At 33.1% G+C, this 22,515-nt stretch overlaps 1 protein-coding gene across 5 annotated transcripts in view; it reads left to right on the top strand.

Moving 5' to 3' along the window:
- The window catches only part of LOC141538799 (ATP-binding cassette sub-family A member 10-like), a 118,606-nt gene that overhangs the window by 81,882 nt on the left and 14,209 nt on the right, over nucleotides 1-22,515 (top strand). For all 5 annotated transcript variants that reach the window (XM_074260617.1, XM_074260616.1, XM_074260619.1 and 2 more), the window contains 10 exons: nucleotides 536-673; nucleotides 2,129-2,236; nucleotides 4,843-5,019; nucleotides 6,028-6,141; nucleotides 7,254-7,373; nucleotides 10,432-10,512; nucleotides 11,049-11,140; nucleotides 13,711-13,831; nucleotides 16,448-16,565; nucleotides 17,422-17,513. In XM_074260617.1, coding sequence (XP_074116718.1) covers nucleotides 536-673; nucleotides 2,129-2,236; nucleotides 4,843-5,019; nucleotides 6,028-6,141; nucleotides 7,254-7,373; nucleotides 10,432-10,512; nucleotides 11,049-11,140; nucleotides 13,711-13,831; nucleotides 16,448-16,565; nucleotides 17,422-17,513 — 1,161 coding nt within the window. The remainder of the gene's footprint in view (nucleotides 1-535; nucleotides 674-2,128; nucleotides 2,237-4,842; nucleotides 5,020-6,027; nucleotides 6,142-7,253; nucleotides 7,374-10,431; nucleotides 10,513-11,048; nucleotides 11,141-13,710; nucleotides 13,832-16,447; nucleotides 16,566-17,421; nucleotides 17,514-22,515) is intronic.

Here is a 22,515-nt window from a genome sequence, read left to right as displayed (position 1 = left end):
ATCTTACTTTTTGGAAGCTTGGTGTTATATGAATTGGAATTTTATTAGAAAATTTTAAACTGTATATATTTTCCCAAAATACAAAACTTAAAATTAATTATATATAAAGTGTTATGATTAATCATTTTATTATGAAAATAGGCTAAATTTCTTCTCAGTTTCTAATTTTTTTTCTGATTTCTCTTTATTTTTAGAGGCTTTATATGTTTTTAGAGCTTTTTCACTATGATCCATATGCAAGATTTCCAATCTTACATTTTTAGCCTCAAAATCTTCTATAGTTCAATAAGCCTGGGAAGCAGAGATTCAAAATATGCTAGTTTTCTTCATACATATAAAGTAGCCATTATCCCTAATATCATTAACTGACATTTTCAAAATCACAAGTTCTTGAATATAGAGTATGTGGCCAAATGTTGTAAATACCAACACTAACTTAATACAGAACCCTAACCAGAACATGGCAATTAAAAATGTTTTCATGTATTATACACCAAAACCTTTGCTTTAAGAGCTCACATTTATCATTTTTAAGCATTACAGGTTTTCAATTGCATGCAATACCAAGAGGTTGAACTGTTTTCCTGTTCTCATGGGTGTTATTAGCAATGGACTACTTGGAATTTTTAATCCATCAGAACAGATTCAAACGAAGAGGAGCACATTTTTTCACGTAAGTATAATAATGTTTTATTTATCCATAATTGTCAGTAAACATAATGTGTCACATAGTGACTTTTCTAGGTAAATGAAATCTTTTATTAACCATGAAATTTCCCATTCCCCTTCTTATAAACAACTTTTAGGGGAAATTTGTCCAAAATGTATAAATATGCTTCCCTATTTTATTACAAGAGTACAATAAATATAATTAAAAATTTTTATAGTTACTTGATTAATCATCAATCAACAAATTGATGATTTGTTCCAACAAATTTATGGCATTAGAAGACTTCAGAATAATCTGATCTAATAATCAATAATCTAGCATATTTCCTTTCAAAATTTAAATGTTATTGATTTAAGCTATTTTTATATATCACCATTACTTCCCATTATGTCCCTCTCTATCCCTTAAAACAAAGAATTAAAAAACAAAATCAGTTCAGCAAAATTAATCAATTGATCAATAGAATCATATATTGTCTACATATACATATATGTACATATATATGGGTGTGTACATTATGTATGGATATATATTGTTTCTTATCTTTGCACAATTTAGTGATTTGTTAGATTACATTTCAGTTTGCTTTCTAGAGTGATTGGATTACCTTATAGTTTCAACAATGAATTAGAGCTTGTTCTCCTATAACCATTGCAACATTTGGCATTCCTTCCTATCTTTGTTTTTGTTTTTGTTTGGTCATCTTTGCAAATATGATGGCTATGAGATGGAATCTTAGAATTAAGTCAATAAGCATATGTATCTATTGAAGACTTCTCTTGTTGTTATATATTTGCATTAGTCACTTAACTTTTATTTGCCTCAGCTTCCTCTTCTGTAAAATGGGCGTAATCATAGTACCTACTTCTCAGGATCTTGTGAGAATCAAACGAAATAATAATTGTAAAACACAGCTTTGTGCCTGGCACTTAGTAAGAGCCTAAGAGTTGTATATTCGGTTTTGCAGGCAGAGCTCCTAGTGTCCTATGGTAAGAGAGATGAACCTTTTTCATATGAAGATATTTTACCCATCTTCAAATTTTCCCTATGTTGAAATTTTAGCTAGAATCCTAGTTTTTACAAGAAGCCTTTCCCAATACTTCTTCCTCTGAATGCCTTCCCTGTGTTAAATATCTCCATCTATCTCTAGTTTGTTTTCGTCTTGTTTCTGTTTTATCTCTTTAATTTAGACTACAAACTCCTTGGAATCAGGAGATTAAAAAAAATCTTTAATATTCAGTACAATTCTTGAATCATAGTAAGCACTTAATGATTGTTGATTTTATCTTTCCCAAATGTAATACTTTTTTTGTACTTTTTGATGAGAATAAGTTCTATAACTTTGAGTATATTTTTTACTCATTTGAACAAAACATTAATAAGTATTTATGATTTTTCTGACTTACTGCTCATTACTTACTACTCACTATCTTACCGTATTTATTCTTCATTTTTCAGGATGATGTATCCATAGGAGTTGGTTTTGTGGAGACATCCTTTTTCTGCATGTTTATTGCAACCAGCATTTCTCCTTATATTGCAATGGGTAGCATTAGTGATTATAAAGTAAGCATGTTACTAAAATTTGAATTTTAAAGTAATTACAATTGCAATATTTATATGCATTGATTTTTTTTTCCCTTTAAATGATCTCTGAAAGTTCATTTACAGAAAATGTGAAACAGCTTTCACTTATATCCTTCCATAGGTGTGGTTAATCTTGTTTTAAATAGCTAGATAAAAACTTACAATCATTAGTTAATTAATGTAGACAATTCACTCTACTCAAAAATTATGATAAAAATATACCATCTTCAAAGATGACTGACCTATTGAAAATCAGTATCACATTTAAGGAAGATTAAGTGACTTTCCCAAGAACATAGAGGTAATTAGTGGTAGAGCGAGATCTAGAGACCAAGTCATCTGTGAGGTAATTAGTGGTAGAGCGAGATCTAGAGACCAAGTCATCTGATTCACAACACGAGACTCTCTCCATCACCCCATGCTGGTTGGTTGTTGCTCGTCATTCTTGGAGAGGACCAAAATGACTTTACTATATTAAAATTGAGTTACAGTGTGATCTGACTATGATTGATCAGACCAATATGATCCCAGTATCCTCTGCCACAGGTCAGACACAAATAATCCCTTTGACCATTTGGGGTGGCTTCTCTAATTTTGTGCATCTTGTATTCTTCAGGGCTAATTCATTTCTGCTTTGCTCATAGAGCACAGCACCTTCTCTGATGAGGGCATGCCATAGTGGGAGATCTTGTGCCAGGGTCTCCCATGTCATACATTCCAGTCTTAATTTCTTAAGAGAAACCTTGAGAGTATCCGTATATCACTTTTTGTGATCACTTTGGGAGCAATTGTCCTGTATAAGTTCTCCATAGAATATTTTTTTGGAGCAAACATACATTTGCATTCAAACAATGCAGCCAGCCCAATAGAGTTGTGCTCTCTGCAATAGAATTGGAGTGCTAGGCAGTTTAGTTTGAAAAAGGATCTCAGTGTCTGGTATCTTACCCTACCAGGTTATTTTCAGAATTTTCATAAGACAATTCAAATCAAATTGATTTAATTTCCTTTCATGGAGCTGGAGAAAGAAATGGCAAACTATTCTAGTACCTTTGCCAAGAAAATCCCAAATAGGATCATCCCACACACTATAGAATTTAGCTCAAAGTAGAAGGAATGTCTCAAACATTCTTGGACTGGTATGGTACCATTGAGTCTGAATTCTCCTTGTACTTCCAACAATCTGAGTGATGTAAAAAGAAGCAGCATTACAAGGTGTAGGCTTCAGGGCATTTCACATGGCAACATCTGTGAGATCCCTAATTGCTGTAGTATGTTAATGATTTGGATGTGTGGAGATCTGACCACAAATCACCAGGAGGGACCTCTGAGATTTGTGGCTAGAGTAACTAGTTAGTGTTGCAGTCTAAATTGAGTAGGATGATCCTGAACTAATGACCATCCATTCACATAGGCCTCTGTGACTAGCAAAGTATGTCCACACAAGCATGGAAGAAGGATTTTCAGAGCATGAACACAATGGGCCATAGAAGTCTAGAACAAGAAAAGAGAATTACTTGTGGAGAAGAGATCATGCTGAGCAATGCAAAGACCTGTGTTCAAAGAATGCTTTTAGACCTGCCCAAAGTTCCTGACGTTCATTTAGGGAATAAATGAAAGAGGAGCCTTTACTTTCAATGTCCCAGTAGGCACCCAAGAGATGCACAGCAGGCAATGGAGTAAAATAAAAGAGTAGGGAGAATAGTTGAGAAACACAGTATTATTTTGTGTTCACAGTGTTTTTGATATCTCTTTCCATTTCTGCATGATCTTTGTTTAGGTCCTATCACCTTTCACCCAGACTATGGAAGTCGTCTTGGTTTTGCCTTCTCTCTCCTTTTTTTGACATATCCTTCCTACTGGTGACATTTTCATTCCCTAATATGTAAGCCTGACCGTGTTGCATATCTTCTATCCCCTACTTAAAAACCTTTAATAGTTCCCTGAGGATTAAGATGTAAACTCTTCAATCTAGAATTTCAGGTATCCTAAAAACTAATTGAAATCTACTTTTATAACCTTTTTTTTTTTTTTTACATTGCCTCTTGTCTCTATCTGATTCTTCCTTTTGTCCTGGGCTCTCTGTGATTTGATTAAAATTGTTCTCTTATGTCTAGTACATATTTTCCCTTACTCTTCAACTATTGAAATCCTCTTTTTTTTTTTCCTTTAAGGCCAAGCTCAGGTGCCACCTACTCATGAAACATCCTATGATTTTCCACCTACTACTCTTCCTTTCCACTATCATCATTCCTGGTTGGAGATCTTGTCATTCTTCAACACCTCATATTCCTCCTAAGTATTTGCTTCCCTTTTTATTTCCTTTTGCTCCTGACACTTTCTACCTTGTATCATGCTTATTTATATACATGACTTATTCTCTACGCTACTCCCCAAGATGATAAACTCCTTGAGGAGAGGGCCTATGCTATTTTGAATTAGTCATACAGTTTGATCCATACGATGTATCTAAGGTGTATACAGCATTATTTTAGAAATGGGTATTTTTATGTAACTGACATCATTAACATTTAATATTTCTCTAAACTTCACTTTTCAAAATCATATGTTTTCTATTTCTCCATCAGATAAAAGCCCAGTCCCAGCTATGGATTTCAGGGCTATACCCTTCAGCATATTGGTGTGGGCAGTCCCTGGTGGACATTCCTTTATATTGTATGATTCTCTTTTTAATGTATGTCATTAACTATCTCATGAATAATACAGATGAAGCCTGGCCAACACCTATAATTCTGTGTGCTCAGGTAAGTCACAAAATTTATAGCACAAAGAAATGTTCATTAGAAAGTCTATAATTTAAGATCTGTATAATCAGACAAATGTTCAATAATGTTATACTTATCATATTACATATATGAATGGTAAAATCAAGAGTATAGCTGATCTTGTGTGTAACTGATTTGGAGTAGCAAAGTAAATCACAGGAAATTGATGAAATGCAAGATTATGTTATTTGAAGAAATGCCAAATATTAAAATCCCTTGGTATAAGGGCAAAGGTTGGAATGGAAAGGAAGACTGCAAATCAAGTATTTAATTGAGAGAGAGGAGAAAAATAATAATCTAGCAGCCAGTAAATAATACTCAGGTCCAGATTGGTCCAGATTGGGTGACAAATTTGTATATCATAACCATCAAAAGATGAGAAATAGCTAAGTGTGGTTGGCAGAAAGGAAGTCTAGAACTGACAGTAGGTGTCAAGGAGCATTTTGACATACCTCTTAACTCTCCAGAATCAGTGTGCCATATCAGAACCAGGTAGGAGAGAAGATGCAGTTTTTCCTGGATGATCCCGAACTAATGACTATCCATTCACAGCAGGCCTCTGTGACTAGCAAAAAAATACAAGAAAATTAAGATGTCTAAAATGAAAGCTTGTTAATAATAAAATTGGATTTTCACATGACATAGGGGAAAGGGCAGATAGATCTGAAGTGGGGCATAGGAGATGTAGAGTTGAAGTGAATAGGAATTAGAGAAGGCAAAGTAGGGTTGGGCAGTTGGGTTTTGAGGTTAACTTATAGGAATGTGTGATTCTGTATCATATTGACCAGGATAATAAGGTGGAGAGGGAGTTTGCTAACCACAGAAGCAAGCATCTAGACAGAATAATCATTTCAAGTATTAACATGGTCTCTGTGCTACCTCATATATGTCTTGAACACCTCCTGGCAAATGGTTGTTAGGATTTTCCATATTTTCCTGGACAGCATTTGTCTTTCTAATACTTAATATATTTTCTATTAATTTCAGATACTGTGTATTATTGGTTATGCAGCATCTGTTATTATCTTCACATATGTGATTTCATTCATTTTTCGTAAGAGGAGAAAAAATAGCGGCCTTTGGTTTTTTTGCTTCTTAATTGTAAGTACAAACCATTCTATTAATTTCATTTTCACCTTCAAAACTAATATTGTCTTTTTTTTCAATGAACTATAGAAATTAATATTATTTCATAGATATTTATTACAGTTGTATCATTTTCAGCCTCTATCTCCATCTTTATTTCTCCTGGCATCTGTTCATAACTTGCATTCTTATTTCACTGAAAAGAATAGAATCATAAAATTTTAGAGAGCTTGACAGGACTTGAGAAATTATCTAATTCAGCTACTTAACAAAAAAGACCAACTGAGCAACAAAGATATCATACTTGCTTATCCAAAACCATGAGAATGCTAGTGGCAATAAGGTTTAACATTCCAGGGGTACATCATACGTTTTCTTATGTCTAAATGTAGGAGGACCATTCATACTGATTCATAATTCTTGCAAATTTCTTTAAAATAGCCTTCCAAAGAAGCCTGGGACAATTCATTTGTTTCTGTATAAGCATGAAAGTGACTCTTAATATGAAAGTGACTCTTAATATGAAAAGGAACTGTTGAATGAAGTATGAGGGATGGAAGTAGTGCTACAACTTTTTTGGAAGAAAGATACGCATTTTAATAAGGCCCATGGAGAGAGAAGACTTTGAAAGATGAAGATGTATAGGAAAGTCAGCTATCAGCATAGCTTTGATTTCCAATTTGTCTTTCTATAGACATTGGAGACAATGTAGGCTGAAAAACTATCCTATTCTTATTCATAGCCTAAATACTTCATGTTCTATAGGTCATATCTTAGAGAAAGATGTCTCAGTTCTAACACATCAGTAGATTAGAAATTCTGAATCAAGGCAAAATGTTACTTTAATCACTCTAGAGACTATTGCAGAAAGTGGGAATGTTTCTAAGAGGAACCATTTGTATAATCCTGTCTTGAATAAATTTGATTCCACTAAAGATGTTTTCTAATAACAGAAGCACAAGTGAAACTTCCCTAGTTGTTCTATCCTTATGTAGATAGACATTCTGTCCCCTGGTTCTGTTCAGCTCAGCCCTGCACTGTCCCCTAGAGACAGTATATATTTACTTGTACTCTGTAAATCATTGAAAATAATATGTGATTCTAACCTATTTGAAATTTTCTTTCAGATCTCTATGTTCTTATTTGGCATCCTATTTTTAAGTAGCTTTGAATTACTTATCATGCTTCCTTGTATGATATTAGCGCCTTTTTACACACTGATTGGCTGTCTAATGGTTTTTTATGGGGTAAGCAATTCTATTATTTTTAGTAAGATACTGAAATATATCATCAGTTGAAAAAGCTTTGTTCCACATGAGGAAATATGCAATATATAAAATGTCAGTTTTATAAAATACAAAAAGGCTGATGTTAGAAGAGAAAGAAAACAAGTATTTATTAAGTGCTTGCTAGAGTTATCTCACTTGAACAACCTTGGGAGGCAAATGCTATTATTACTTTCATTTTACAGTTGAGGAAACTGAAGTGAACAGGTCACATGACTTACTTGACCGCATAGCTAGTAAGGGCCTAAGGCTGGAATTGAACTCAGATTTTTTTTTTTTTTTTTTTTTTTTTTGACTCCAGGTCCAATGCTTTACCCATTACTTTAATTGCTTCAGCAAAGAGACATGAAATTTGAAATCTCCTAACTTAATTACCTTTCCTTATATTTAGGGGAGAGGCTAAACTCATTTATGAACTCCAGTGGTATATGCAGATCAATGGAGAATCTATTTCTCTATTTGGGAAGGTAGAGTACAACCAAATGGTCTCTTCATTAATATACTTTCATTTACCATACACATGATTGTGGGAGATTAGCCTTACCAAAAGGCAGTATGATTGTACACTATTCTATTGTGCTTTCAGGGACATTAGAAAGTTAGCATTACCATCTCCTTAACTAACTCTACCATACCCTCTTAACACATATACCATTTCACTAGACTTAAATTCTACAATGGTCATAAATTTATTCCTGTGATTTAAAATATGTTTTCCTTTGAAGAAGTGATAAACTAAGGCTCATTAGTTATAGAATCAGAAAATTTTCAGTTGAAACAGAATTTATTATTCAGAATCCATTTAGTTCAATAGCACACCAACAAAAAGTTACTCAACCCAGCTCCCTCATATCAATATTTTTTGACATTTAGGATATTCAGAAGGACTGACACATCCTGGTATGAGAACCTGCCAAGCCCCTTTCAGGGCTGCTTATCCACCCTTTGTAGCTTCATCCAATTGATTCATCCAACTCTTACCTGTGGCTCCAAGAAGCTGTAGCATGCACAGTGGCCACATCCTAAATGAGAACAATTTGTTCCAGTGGCCCTGGAGGTCGCTGGGGTAGACTCCGTGGAGTGCTTAGAATTTGGCCGGGTATCAAAAACACTCAGATCATTCATTGTGTTTGAGGCTATTACCATCCGTATTGATTTTTTCCTGTCACTGAGCTTTGATGACTCAGGAAATGAAGCTGACAACTTAGTGGAGTTCTGCCTCACTTAAATCCAATTCATGAGCAAGTCAAAATATTACCCCTGATATCATCAGTGCTCTTTGAATATGAAGCTCAAAACAATAATTATGAGTAAGACATTGTACTCAGCATTAGGGATACAAAGTAAAATTTAAAAATACTCCATGTTTTCAAGGAGCTTACATTTTGTTGGGAGATTCAACAAGAAGATTTGAGATGAGCAGAATTTCAAATCTGGGTGACTGTTAGGATGATAAAATAGAGAAATTTGGAAGAGGAATGTGTTTGAGTTGGGGGCAGGTAAGATAATAAGCCTTTTCTCAGAAGTCTTGGAAGGTCTCAAGTCTGAGGTGTCAACAAGACATCCAGATTATACCTAACAGACAGCTGGTAATTTGGATAATAATCAGGAGATAGATGATGATTCAATATATTGGTGTGAAAAATAATTTGCTAGAGAGTTCTACTGAACCCATGGGAATTGGTGAGGTCACTAAGAAAGAGAAAAAAGAAAGAGAAGAGGACACAGGACAAAGTCTTAGAAAACACCACAGGATGTATAATATGAATGATTATCAATGAAAGGGGATAGGGAAAGAAAAATCACACACACATAGATAATAACCATAAATTTGAGAATAGATGACAGTGTATAGCTGAACTGGCTGACTTCAGGATAGGATTACAAAGGACCTAATGTGAGACCAGAGTAATAATGATGGACCAGGAGAGCAGTAAGAATGACTTGAGTTCATGGTAAGGTTCAAGGATAAGATTAGGAGGAATCCTAGGTGGAAAGGAAGGAGACTATTGTTAAATAAAGAATTTCAGAGTTGTATATCTTGGAAATGGAATACTTATGGCTGATCAAAGATATGACTATTCCTGTGTGTGACTGAGACTGAAAAGAGATACATGTTGTGAGAACTGTGAAATTTGGTGAACTGAGATGGTAGACTATTTGTGAGAGATGCCAGCATGTGTGTTGAAATCCCAAATGACTGACCTTAGCTTGAAGTAGATATTGGTTAATCAGGCACATAATTCCTTGAGGAAAAATTGGAAAATGAAAGTGGCTCCTAAAGCATTACCATGTCCTTAGGGTGATATAATTGAGATCTCAAAGATGGAAGAATTATTACCTGGTGGAACAGAAGAAAGTTCTTTAAGTGATAGTAAGGAGCAATTTGCATGGCTATTCTTCCTTTTGACCCAGTATGTTTAAAATGAAGAAGAGAGAATGTGAATATAATGAGGTGATGTGTAGGAAACCAATTTTCAATGAGTATTGTGAGAGGGAGAGATTTAATTTAAAAAAATTGATAATGACATAGTATTCAGTATGAATGAATTTATAAAATTATTTTTGAGATTATATTTCACAGGGAAGATATGGCATAAGAATCTAGAGAGGAGTTGGCATTATAAAGATAGAAAAGGACACAGAAGGACAAGATTTATTTGTTTCACAATTTTGGATAGGGATAAACTCACTTTCCTTATTATTTCAAAATTAAATGTATAGTCTGATTCAATGAGAAGGAAGGAAACAAAGAACGGGGAAGAAGAGATAAAAGTGCAAGAGACAAAGGAGTAAAGAGAAAGAAATTAAAATTAACAATTAAAAAAGACTTAGTGAGAGGAGTACATCATAGAGAGAAGATTCTTGTCTCCACTTTTGAAGAATGCATTTTTCCTAGAGCAGTGAAGAAATTCAAGCAGAATAAGGGAAGAAATATTTGCTGAATGAGCTTCTTGTTAATTTAAATATACTTGTTCAACAAATGAACTTTCATTTGGCCATTGTTTTCCTTTAACAGCTCTCTTATTCGAACAATCTTGATCATTATGAAGATGAAATAGATGGAGTCAGTGACAGCAGCCTCTTAGTGTTTTTAATAGTAAGAACTTTCTTTTGGGATTTTTATTTCTGGGAGAGGGGAAATGCTATTTACTGAAAAATAATTTAATTTTTTTGAACTATGTAAAGCTTATAAGCTTTTTTGCAAATGTTTTAAAATCCATGCATTATGCCCTAAATTTGTAAGATTTTTGTTATATATATATAAATTTATAGAAACAATGCATTCCCGTTTCCCTCCAGATTATTTGGTCTTTCTAAAATTCTAGTGTAATATACATTTTTAGCATGAAAATGACCTTAACTCTGAGATGCTATAGTAAGTAGAGCAACAGCTCTGGGAAATTATTTAAATATGGGATTGGCATTGTATGAAATTAGTTTGGGTAAGTTTAGAGAGACTCATTATTAAGGTGTACTCTGAGTAATGCATTTCTCTAAGGACATCTAAAATGGGATACTCTCTGCATTGGTGGAAGGAGTACTCACACATGCCTCAGAGGCTTGTGATTTTGTAAAAACTTTTGATCTTCTGTTATATTGTAAATAATGGTGGTTATGTTTCTTTCCTGCTAGCCTTATCTTCAAGTTATCATTCTCCTGTTTGTTCTACGGTTTCTGGAAATGAAATATGGAAAGAAATCAATGAGAAAGGATCCTGTCTTCAGGTAGACTAAACATCTCAATTAATTTAAATACTAAGTGTTTGACTATTATATTAGGCACGAATAATTCTTTTTTTTTTTTTTTTTTTGCTGAAGCAATTGGGATTAAGTGACTTGCCCAGGGTCACACAGCTAGGAAGTGTTACGTGTCTGAGACCAGATTTGAACTCAGTTCCTCTTGAATTCAAGATTGGTGCTCTATCTATGCTTTCATCTAGCTGCCCCTAAGCACAAAAATTCAATGAAAAATATTTATTGCACATTTATTTGAGGACACCTAGTAGCACAGCAGATAGAGTGCTAGGTCAAAAATCAGGAAGACTTATCTTTGTGATTTCAAATCCAACTTCAGACAAAATTTCCATGGTTAAAGATGACAAAGCAATGTTATTGAATAGCTTCATCATTTTTTTAAGTCCTTGTTTGTGCTAGAGCATATAGAAAACTGAGAAATAATCATTGTTAGTAATTATTCTGTTAACCAAGCAAGGTTCTTTTTAAAGATAATTTAAATTGAAAATACACATTATAACAATCAAAAGACAGGTCTTAATAATCAGTAAATATAATTATTTCTCTGGCTGTAGACATTCACCATGCAAAGTTAAAAAAAATAAAAAAGGTAAAATGTCTCTGATTTCAACTTCTTAAATAATTTGCAGTATAAATACATTTTTGTTGTTTATCTGGTCATACTTATTCATATTTGGATATTTTAGTGAGTTTTTAAATATATTTGAAATCCAGAAAGCCAGTTTAGCTGGACAGTAGAATGCAACAAGGGGAATAACATAATAAGGATTGTAAGGTAGTTTAGGCCATCCTATAAAGGATTTTAAATACAAAATAGGGGGATTTGTATTTGATTCTATAGGAAATAGAGAGCTACTGCTTTGAGTTTGGGGAAAATAATAATAGAATGAAATCTGTAACTCATTCTGTCTCATCCAAACAAAGAAGAATGGAATTCTTACTTATTACTGCTGCAGTAGAGAGAGTTTGTACTTTAAAGAGTACCTGGTACGGCTAAAAAATGAGATCTGGGAAGTAAGGATTATGATATGCTAGGGAGGAGGTGGATTTTCCCAGTGCTATCTGAGCAACTGTTTCCATGGGTGCCTGGGTCAGGATGAGGTTACAGTTGACCTTGGGGACTAATGGTGGAAAGTTTGGAAAGTTGTACAGTGGCAAAAAAGGTAGAATGAATTGGAATGGATGAAATATTGTGTTGGTGTGATTGTATTGTAGACTAGCCCATAATTTGCTGGTAGGGGAAGGGACAAGTGCTACCAGCTTCCCACATGCCAATTGTTTTATCATATATCCAACGAGGTCATTTCATGGTTCCAACTTTTGAGACCACTAGTGTAGATGATGAAGGAAAATTAAATATGATTGAAGATGTTTTAGTAAATTAGAAGAATATTGTGATGGTGTTTGTCCTTCGTTCTCTAAGAGGACCATGACTTCAGGGAAATGATGCCATGACATGCAAGTGAGTTGGATTTAAAAATCCAACTGTGCAAGGTCTCCTGCCTCACTTTCCCCTCTAGAGGCATCTGGGTCCAGTTGCTAGATATAGATGAAGATGAATATGGTGGTAACACTAATAAAAATGGGATAATTGGGATGGAAATTAGTTTGGTAAGAAACAATGAGGGAGTGATGAGAGGCTTTTCATCTTCTTTTCTATTAAATCGAAGTAACATTTTATTGGGACCACAATTTTATTGACAATAGCTTTTCACCTGAAAATCCATCCTTTACGGAGCTACCAAAGTTGTTGTTGTTGTTTAGTCATTTATTTGTGTCCAACTTTCCATTACCCCATGTATCATAGCATAGCAGGCCCACTATTGTCCACTACATTCATTGTTTCTATGATATTATTTATCCATCTCATTCTCACCATCCCCTTTTCTTTTTTATCTTTAATCTTTCCAAACATCAGGGACTTTTCCTATCTTCTCATTATGTTTCCAAACTATCTTAGTTTCAGCTTTAATATTTGATCTTTCAGTGAATAGCATGAATTAATTTTTTAAAGTATCGATGGATTTCATCTCCTTATTGCCAAAGTAATTTTTCTAAAGCAGAACTAACTTTATCACACACACCAAGCTCTCCCTCCTCTCCTAAAAAACTAGGTGATGTAGGAGCAAATACATATTCTTACTTTTGTCATATAAAGTCTTTCACAACCTTGATTGTTACCTTGTTCACTCATTGACTTCCATCTTACTATATGTCACTTTTTAATATGTTTAGTTTCCTTCAAAGTATATCTCAAGGTCACCTTTAACATGAAGATTTTCCTGATCCTCTCTTTCCTACCTTCTAATGACCTATTAGATCATCATCATTCAGCCATTTTTCATCATATCCAAGTCTTAGATTAAAACTGTATTTGTATACATTTTGTATTTTCCTATAGAATTTTCAGGGACTGTTATTTTTGCTTTTGCATGATCATTACCTATCATAGTTCTTGGTTCTTAATATATATATATATATAATAAATGCTTAATAAATGTTTTTGGTTATTTGCTTTATCTTTATGATATTCTCTGTAGAATTTCTCCAAGAAGTAGTGAAGTTTTTCCAAACCAAGAAAAACCAGAAGGTGAAGATGAAGATGTTCGAGCAGAGAGAGCAAGAACTACAAGTGCATTGGCTGCTTTAACCTTTGATGAGGTAAAATCAAATGAATAAATTTAATTCAATTGCTTATTTTTTCTTTTATATATTAATTTATTTAAGTTCACCTAGATTTTTCATTTGGAAAATCTTGATATCTTTTGTTTTTACTTTTTGTTTGAATAACTATCCTCTGTAACAAAGAATAAAAACAGAAAAGAGAAGCTCAAGAAACTATCTCATCAACTAAATATATATATATATATATATATATATATATATATATATATATATATATATATATATATATATATATAAAGTGTTCTACATTTGTAATCCAATTCCCTTGTAAATAAAGGATGTTGATAAATTGTCATCTCTTTTGGAGGGGCAATCCAACCAATAGTGGATGTAAAAGCTTCATGTCAAATAAGGAATCTATCCACAAGTGATCATGTTTATCTAACACTGGGTTATAGAATTTCAATTTCAAGGTTTTTTTTTTCTTTTCAAAATTTATTTACTGAACTAAGTACAAAATAAGAAAAAAGCAGAATAGAAAACAAACAGAAAAGCAAAAAATGAAACATTGTAATGTGCCCAAGAGAACATCATGGAGGATTCAAAACATATAGCAATAATTTCCATTTCTAGAAAGCATATATAATAATAGAAGAAATTATATTCATGAGTATTCACTTTTTTTTTTGCTTCCTTGTAGGAATATTATGTTCCCAGTCTTTTGTTGCTTTAACATGTAATCTTATGTGATTCTGATGATGGATGTATAATATTTGATTTATTTCTTTCTGTCTGTCTGCAATATTTTCCTTTTGACCTTGGAGCTCTAAAATTTGTCTATACTATTCCTGTGACTTTTCATTTTGGAATTTCCTCCAAGAGATTATTGGTGTATTCTATCAATTTGCATTTTACTCTACAGATCTATGATGAGAGAAATTTTCCTTTATAATTTCTTGAAATATCATTTCTATGTTTTTTAATGATCATAGCTTCCAAGTTTAACAGTAATTTTTGAATTTCTTTCCTCAATCATTTTCCACATGATTTTTTTCTGATGAAATATATCATACTTTCTTCTATTTTTTCATTCTTCTATGTCTCATGGTATATTAACTTTTACTTGCCCGATTCCATTTTTTAGTAATTATTTTATTCAGGTAACATTTGGACATCCTTTCCCTGTTGGCTTATTTTGCTTTAAATGGAATTTTTTTCCTTTAGCAAATTTTTATACCTTTTGTCTTTAAAACAATTCTGTTTTGTAAATTATTTTCTTAAGTATTTTTTGTGTCTCTAAAAGAAATGTTATCTTTTCATAATTTTCCCATTTTTCTTTTACAATTCTCATTTTTTTCTTTACCTCTTCCAGAAATCCTTGTTGGGTTTGTATCCTATTTATTTTTCTTTAATCTTTGTTTGTGGCTGTTTTCATATTATTGTTGTTGTTGTTTTTCCTGAGTTTGTGTCTTCATCTTCCCAGCCACCATTGTAGCTTTTTATGGTTAATTCCTTTTGTTTGTTTGCTTGTTTTCCCAATCTGTTTCTTTTTTTCTCTAAATATTTTATTTTCCCCTCAAAAGTATTTTATTTTTCCAAATACATGTAAAAATAGTTTTCAACATTATTTTTTGTAAGACTTTGCGTTCCAAATTGTTCTTCCTTCGTCTCTCACTTCCCTCCTTCCCAAGGTAGCAAACAATTTGATATAGGTTAAATATGTATACAGTCTGTTTCTTGACTATGAAGTTGGGTTCTGCTCAACTGAAGTGAGGAAGCACACTCCAAAACTTAATGCTTTTTCATGCTGTTGTTTTCAGAACTAGTTTTAAAAGTTTTACAAGTTTTCAGTGTATCTGAAAGAAAGAAGTATGATCACTGCTTTTCAGGTCAGCACTCTGGAACTTATATAGGAAAGGCCCCTGTTCTCCTGCAGCTTGCAAGCACTAGTATTTCTCTTTTCCCAGAATTGTGTTCAGGTCTTCTATTCTCATGGAGTCACCTGGTATTTCTTCATGCCTAAAAAATGTGAGCAGGACCCAGGCTTCCTTGTGACAAACCACAAACACTCCTTTGTGCTTTGGAACTGCAATCTAGAACTGCATATGGGCAATAGAATTGCCAATTATTATCTGTAATTTTTTTTGATCAGTTCTCTAATCCCATTACCATTTCTGAGCTGCAAGTTCCTGAAGCTGCTGTTATACTACTGTTGCTGCTTTTGTGTGTGTGTAAGTGTGTATTGTGTGTGTGTGTGTGTGTGTGTGTGTGTGTGTGTGTGTGTGCTTGTATCATCTTAGCAGAAATAACATTTTCAAATAGGGCAATCCTCTCAATACTATGTTAAATTTAAGACACAAACCATATGAAGCAAAAATTCATGAGTTTATATCCAATTCTTTTTTGTTTTCCTTTATTGTTCATATTTGTCTTTGACTATTAAGTTAATACTAACAAAATAAAAAAATAAATAAATATCTAGTTCTTGAAACATGAAACATTTTAGAACTTCATTAAACTTAAACATTTTAATTACACGTTCTCTTAATGAAAAATATGATTTGTTCCATAATTTGTAACAAAAAAAGCAGTTTTTCAGGAGGGTAAAACACATTTGTGAAATTTAATAAGGAAATGAACTATCTTTTTTAGAAACCAGTCATCATTGCCAGCTGTCTGCGTAAGGAATATGAAGTCAAGAAGAAAATTTGCTTTTCAAAGAGCAAAAAGAAACTGGCCACAAGAAATGTCTCTTTCTGTGTTAAAAAAGGTTAGAAATACTGACCTCTTTTACAAAATAATTCTTATTTTTGAAATTTAGGATATCTGAGGAGGAAAATGGTAGTAGTGGTATATGAATGTGTGTTGGAGGACAGAGTACAGAAGGTTGTTAGTGATCTTAAATATTAAAACAGAGAAGAGAATTTGATTTATTTTGATAGATTCCAAGAGGAAGAAAAAGAATTATATGTAGAAATTAAAGGGAATTATATTTCAGTTTAATATAAGGAACTTCCTAAGGATTGAATAAGGATAACTAAACCTCTCATTTCCTTGGCCTAGTACACTTCCAGGTGAAGAAATTCCTTCTATTAATGCAGGTCATCACTTTCTCAACTGATAGTTTTCTAAAGTACTGAGAAATTATTAGTCTTTTTCTGGGTCATATAGTTAATATAGGGACTGCCAGATGATACAGTAGATAAAGTGCTAGGACCAGAGTCAGGAAAACCTGAGTTCAAATTTGGTCTTAGGCACATTAATTATGTGACATTTAGTCATTTAATTTCTGTCTGCTTCAGTGTTGTTAATTGTAAAATGGGGAACATAATGGAACCTCCTTTTCAGTGTTGTAAAGATCGAATACAGTAATATTTGTAAAGTGCTTAGCACAATGACTGTTGAAAAAACATACTTCTCTGTGTTAGGAAATCATCTACGTAAATATTTTTACTAATGTGGATAATGTCAAGCTCAATATGACATGATGGATTTACAAACTTGATGTCTATTCACAAAGTAACTGAATGAGTAATGATTTCAGAATGTATTATCAAAATTAAAAAAAAACTTTTAGTTAATGGATATTCAAATTATAGAGATTGAGTCAGCCCACTTTCTTTCAGGTGAAGTATTGGGACTACTAGGGCACAATGGAGCTGGCAAAAGTACATCTATTAGAATGATAACTGGAGAAATACAACCAACTGCAGGAGAGGTAAGTGAAACAGAAGGAAAATATTTTGATAATTACCAAAAGAGAAGATTTTAAATCTTAATGATAATCTTTTATATAAATAAGTTTTCTTACTTCTATCTCAGAGTGTTTTGGATAGCAAGTGGATGAGTTAATTCATAGGTGATTCCTATAATACCCACAGAATTTAATAGAAGGCAGGTTCTATATCCCCTTAGGAGGTAGAATAGTGTTAAGAAATGTTATCACATATTTTTTGCCAAGATAAAGACATCTCATCTATATATATGCATTATTAGGAGTTCTCTTTCAATGAATATTGTCTTCACTGTTATATGTGGTGAATCTTAAAAGAATTACTTATTGAACTTTGACAAGAATTAGAGCATTGTATAAAGTTCTGGGAATAATAATAGTAAATATATATATATAGTGTCTTTCAAGTTTTATAATAGATTTCATGCATACTATTACTCTTGATACTCACAACTCTGTAAATTAAATGGGATTAGTATTGTTACTATGCATTTTGTGTGGTAGCAAGAAGAGGGAAGGAAAGTAGAGAGAGAGTCTTTAATACTTATCCTAGGTCACATGGCTAGCAAACCGTGGATCTAGATTCTAACTTCAGTGTTTTTTCTGCTCTACCTTACTATCTACCAATAAAAAGAATGATTAAATCATAACTTCTTTTTTTGTGTGTGTTTCATTTTTTAAATTTTTTTTATTAATTTTTATAATTATAACATTTTCTTTGACAGTACATATTCATAGGTAATTTTTTTTTTACAACATTATCCCTTGTACTCTCTTCTGTTCCAAATTTTTCCCCTCCTTCCCTCCACCCCTTCCCCTAGATGGCAGGCATTCCCATACATATTAAATATCTTATAGTATATCCTAGGTACAATAGATATGTGCAGAACTGAATTTTGTTGTTGTTGTTGCAAAGGAAGGATTGTATTCGGAAGCTAAAAATAATCTGGGAAGAAAAACAAAACAAAACAAAACAAAAAAACAATGCTCACAGTTTACACTCATTTCCCAGTGTTCCTTTTCTGGATGTAGCTGATTCTGTCCATCATTGATCAATTGGAATTGGATTAGCTCTTCTCTATGCTGAAGTAAATCATAACTTCTTGCAGAACTTATATTTAATATGAGACATTACACACATAATCAATAGAAATATTCTTGAAAATGATCAAAGAGAACAGTAATTTGAGTGTTGTGCTAGTATTTAGAGATACATTGCTGTTAAAAAGAGAAATCTCTTGAAATTTGTTTAAATGAGACTAGAAAAAATCAATAATAATAAAGAATAATGACTCAGAGGTAGAAAAGTAGTGCTGGTCTAAGCAAGATTCAATAGTTGAGGGAAGTATTTGGTTTGGTTTCTTTTCATTTTGCTTTTGGTTCTTTCTCTTTGGGAAAATAAGTCATAAACCACATGGAAGTAAAAGACATTTTAATTTACTCACTTTTACTTTATGTCCTCTTTGAGAAATAAGTTTATTTCTTATTTTATTTATTTAGTATTATGAAAATATTATAATAATAAATCTATTAATAAGTTTTGTCTTGAGAGATGAGGGAATTAAAATATGCATTGTGACCTGAAATGATGTTCTTTGTCCTCACCATAACCTCTAGTCTCTCTGGTCACATCATAATTGACTATGTTCTTCTTTTTCCCCATCCTGACCCCTTGGAGAATTAGCTCACCTTTGTACTCTCAATTTCTCTCAATTTCTTTGCCACCTTATCACTGATCTTTCTCTGTAAAACCTCAGATGACACATCATTTCATGCTTCATGTGTTGCTGAATGATGATAGAGAAAAGGCAGAGAAAATCATGAAATTTTGCTGACTTGTTCCACTAGGATCACTACCTAGGTATCACTTCAGTGCTTCTCTCTGTCATCCCTTTTCCATATCCAATGCAATGCCAACTTCTATGGATACCATCTTCACACATCTTATTTCCAACGATACTTCCACCATTCTGGTTCATTGCAATAATCATTTAATTGGTGTCCTATCCTCAAGTGTCTTTTCACTCCACTCTATCTTCCACATTCTGCTGTCAAGGTGATCTTCCTAAAGCATAGGTCTGTCCCTCTTGGATCATGTTTTGTTGTGGTAATTCAATGACATTTGAGCTGTCCATACTCAAGATCTTAATGAGCTCAGAGAGAGGTGCAGATTTAATGTGAAAAGAATTCGTGAACCCATGAAACAGTGGTAAAAAGAAAGTTTTATTTTTCACTAAGAAAGAATTCTCTTACAAACAAATGCCTAATCAAATCAGGAAATTTGCAAGGAGTACATTCACAGACCTTTATTTTATGGCCAAATCTTGGCCTTGGGGTTAGGGGGCAGTTTGAGCTGATTATCAGACCAAGATCTCCAATTGAATAAGCTACTAGGAGTGGTCTTGAACTAATATTCAACTCAATAGAAGATATAACTTTTCAAAACAGGATGTAGTAGTCTCAACAAGATTGCAGAATGAAACTACTTGATTCCTTCCCTCTTCTTACTTTCACACAAAATGCATAGTAACAACACTAATCCCATTTAATTTGCAGAGTTGTATCAAGAGTATGAAGAGCATGTATGAAATCTATTATAAAGCTGAAAAACATTATACAGATATTATTACTATTATTATTCCCAGAACTTTATACAATGATTCTTCTCTCCAGAGGAGAGCTTTTCAGAGTTTCCCTCCCATCTCCCCAAATGTTCAAGGGGAACACTATCTGCATCAATATAGGGTTACCCACAATGGATAGGTTATAATGAAGAGTTCTGACAAAAGGTGATCCACTAAAGAAGGAAGTGGCCAACCACTCCAGTATCTTTATGAAGAAAACTTTATAAACTGTATGAAAATACTAAAAGATACATCAGAATATATCAGAATGACATCAGAATGGCATGCTATGTTCCACAGGATCATAAAGGGTTGGACATAATTCAATAACAACAAACCATAGGTTTGATCATGTCTATCTCTTCACATTCAGTCAATTACAATGGTACCCTATTATCCGCAGAATCAAGTATAAAATCATCTCTTTGGATATAGGTAACCTGCTTTGAGACATAGTTTTAGATGACTAGTTTTGTTTTCTGATCTGAAAAAGCCTTCTCTACTTCTTATTCTTCTAAGTATTTCTTATTATTTCAATGTGGATACCTACTTTATTAGGGCAAAATGCAACTCATCTACCACTTACATAATTTAATGAGCTGTGGTTGCCAAATCATTTCATTATTAGATTGCCTCATAAGATATCTTGAGGTTTACTGATTAAATTTCTTTCTTAAGAACCATGCCTTAAACTCAAATCACTCTGGCTCTCATTGACCAGCAAATTTTAGCTGAGTCCCAGGCTCAGTACTTGGTCATTGTTTGGGCCCTGATTTGCTCAGAGTGAATATAAATAGCAATTGTTTCTGTTTTGTCCAGAAACCTTGAAGATCTTCCCCTTACCAGTTGATTGTTTTTTGACTAGGTAAAAAAAGTCTTTCTCTGACTCATTTCTTACTTATCCTTAATCACTGATTGGGTATTGCCTCAGTCAAACAGTTTTGCTTGAAGACTTTAGTTTAAAAAGACCAAGATCTTCCACTGTATCCAGGGATATCTTCAGTAGTCTAGATCTGCACTTTACCACCGACCCAGATGGCTCTGGAAGAGAAAAAGAGGCTGGTGATTTTGTACTGCTCATCCTCAATGTATATCAAGATTTTGCTTTTACATCAGGTACAAAGCGTCACTTATTGTCCAGGGTTCAAATAAGCAGTCCTTTCTCTAAAAACATAGTCCAGTTCTCTTAGGGTAAAAGTACTTCCCAAGGAGATATTAAAAAAAAAAACAATTTGAAAAGACAATAGAAGATAGAAACTACTATCAGAGAAGTTAAAGCAATTGTTAAGGAAACTTCTTGGAGTTTCGGGTTTCCTACCAATGTTAAAAACTACTTATATATTCTTTGCATCTAGAAGACACACATCTAGGTCCTATTTCAGTCCATTTGGGGACAAAGTTAACTCAAACTTCCCTGGTTCCACACCATTGCTTCATTATATACAATAATTCCAGTTGGCATTATGAAACTATGAAGGGTTAATTCACACCTTCCCACTTACACCATTAACCTGACCAACAAGAGTGATAGCACATTCAGAGTCCCACATTTGTTACTTCCTAAGGCAATTTAATGTTGTGAATGTCATTCCAGATCAGAGGGGAGACTTGTCTTTGGTGAGACATTAGACGAGAATTGTTTTTTAATGGGCTATTTTTAATTTATACAATTGCTTGCTTTGACCCATCCTGAAACTGGCTCTGGTTTAATAGAATAGTCATGCTAACAGAAGTGGTTAAAATTTTTTGCAAAACCTGAAAAGTTTTGGTATATAACTATGATGGAATACTGTTGTGATATAAGAAATGATGAGCTGGGTGACCTTAGAAAAACATGGACTTGCACAAAATAATGAAGAGGAAAATGAGCAGACTTTGAGCAAATATGTCATTTTGACTATTTTAAATATACAAATTAACTACAAAGACCATAGAAAGATATGATAAATAGAAGAATAGAAGTATTATGATTTTACATACATACACACATGTTTTTGCCTAATGGTAGCCTTCTCTAAAGTGGGGGGAGGGAAGAAAAATAGGGGGAAAAGAAATTTATACGAAAACTATATTTTTAAAAGGAATCATGTCATACATAATAGATTTTCAGTTTCTTGTATAACCATTTTTCTTACAGTGTTACAGAAATGTATGCTTTGTTCCATAAATTAAAAAGAAAATAAATTTAAAAATTTTTTTTTAAATATTGTAAGAGAAAATACAAAGTAGTTCTCCTTTACCCACAATTAACTACTCTATTAATTAGTCTAGCTAAATTTTGGGTTCAAATGGTTATCTTTTTTCTTGGAACTCCATGAAAATAAGCCCATTTCACCAAAAACTTCACTTGCAGACTGGGACTG

The sequence above is a fragment of the Sminthopsis crassicaudata genome, chromosome 4 (genome assembly GCF_048593235.1).
Source record: "Sminthopsis crassicaudata isolate SCR6 chromosome 4, ASM4859323v1, whole genome shotgun sequence".
NCBI lineage: Eukaryota > Metazoa > Chordata > Mammalia > Dasyuromorphia > Dasyuridae > Sminthopsis > Sminthopsis crassicaudata.
Note: the sequence above shows the minus strand (reverse complement) of the source record. Positions and strands in the feature narration are given on the sequence as shown.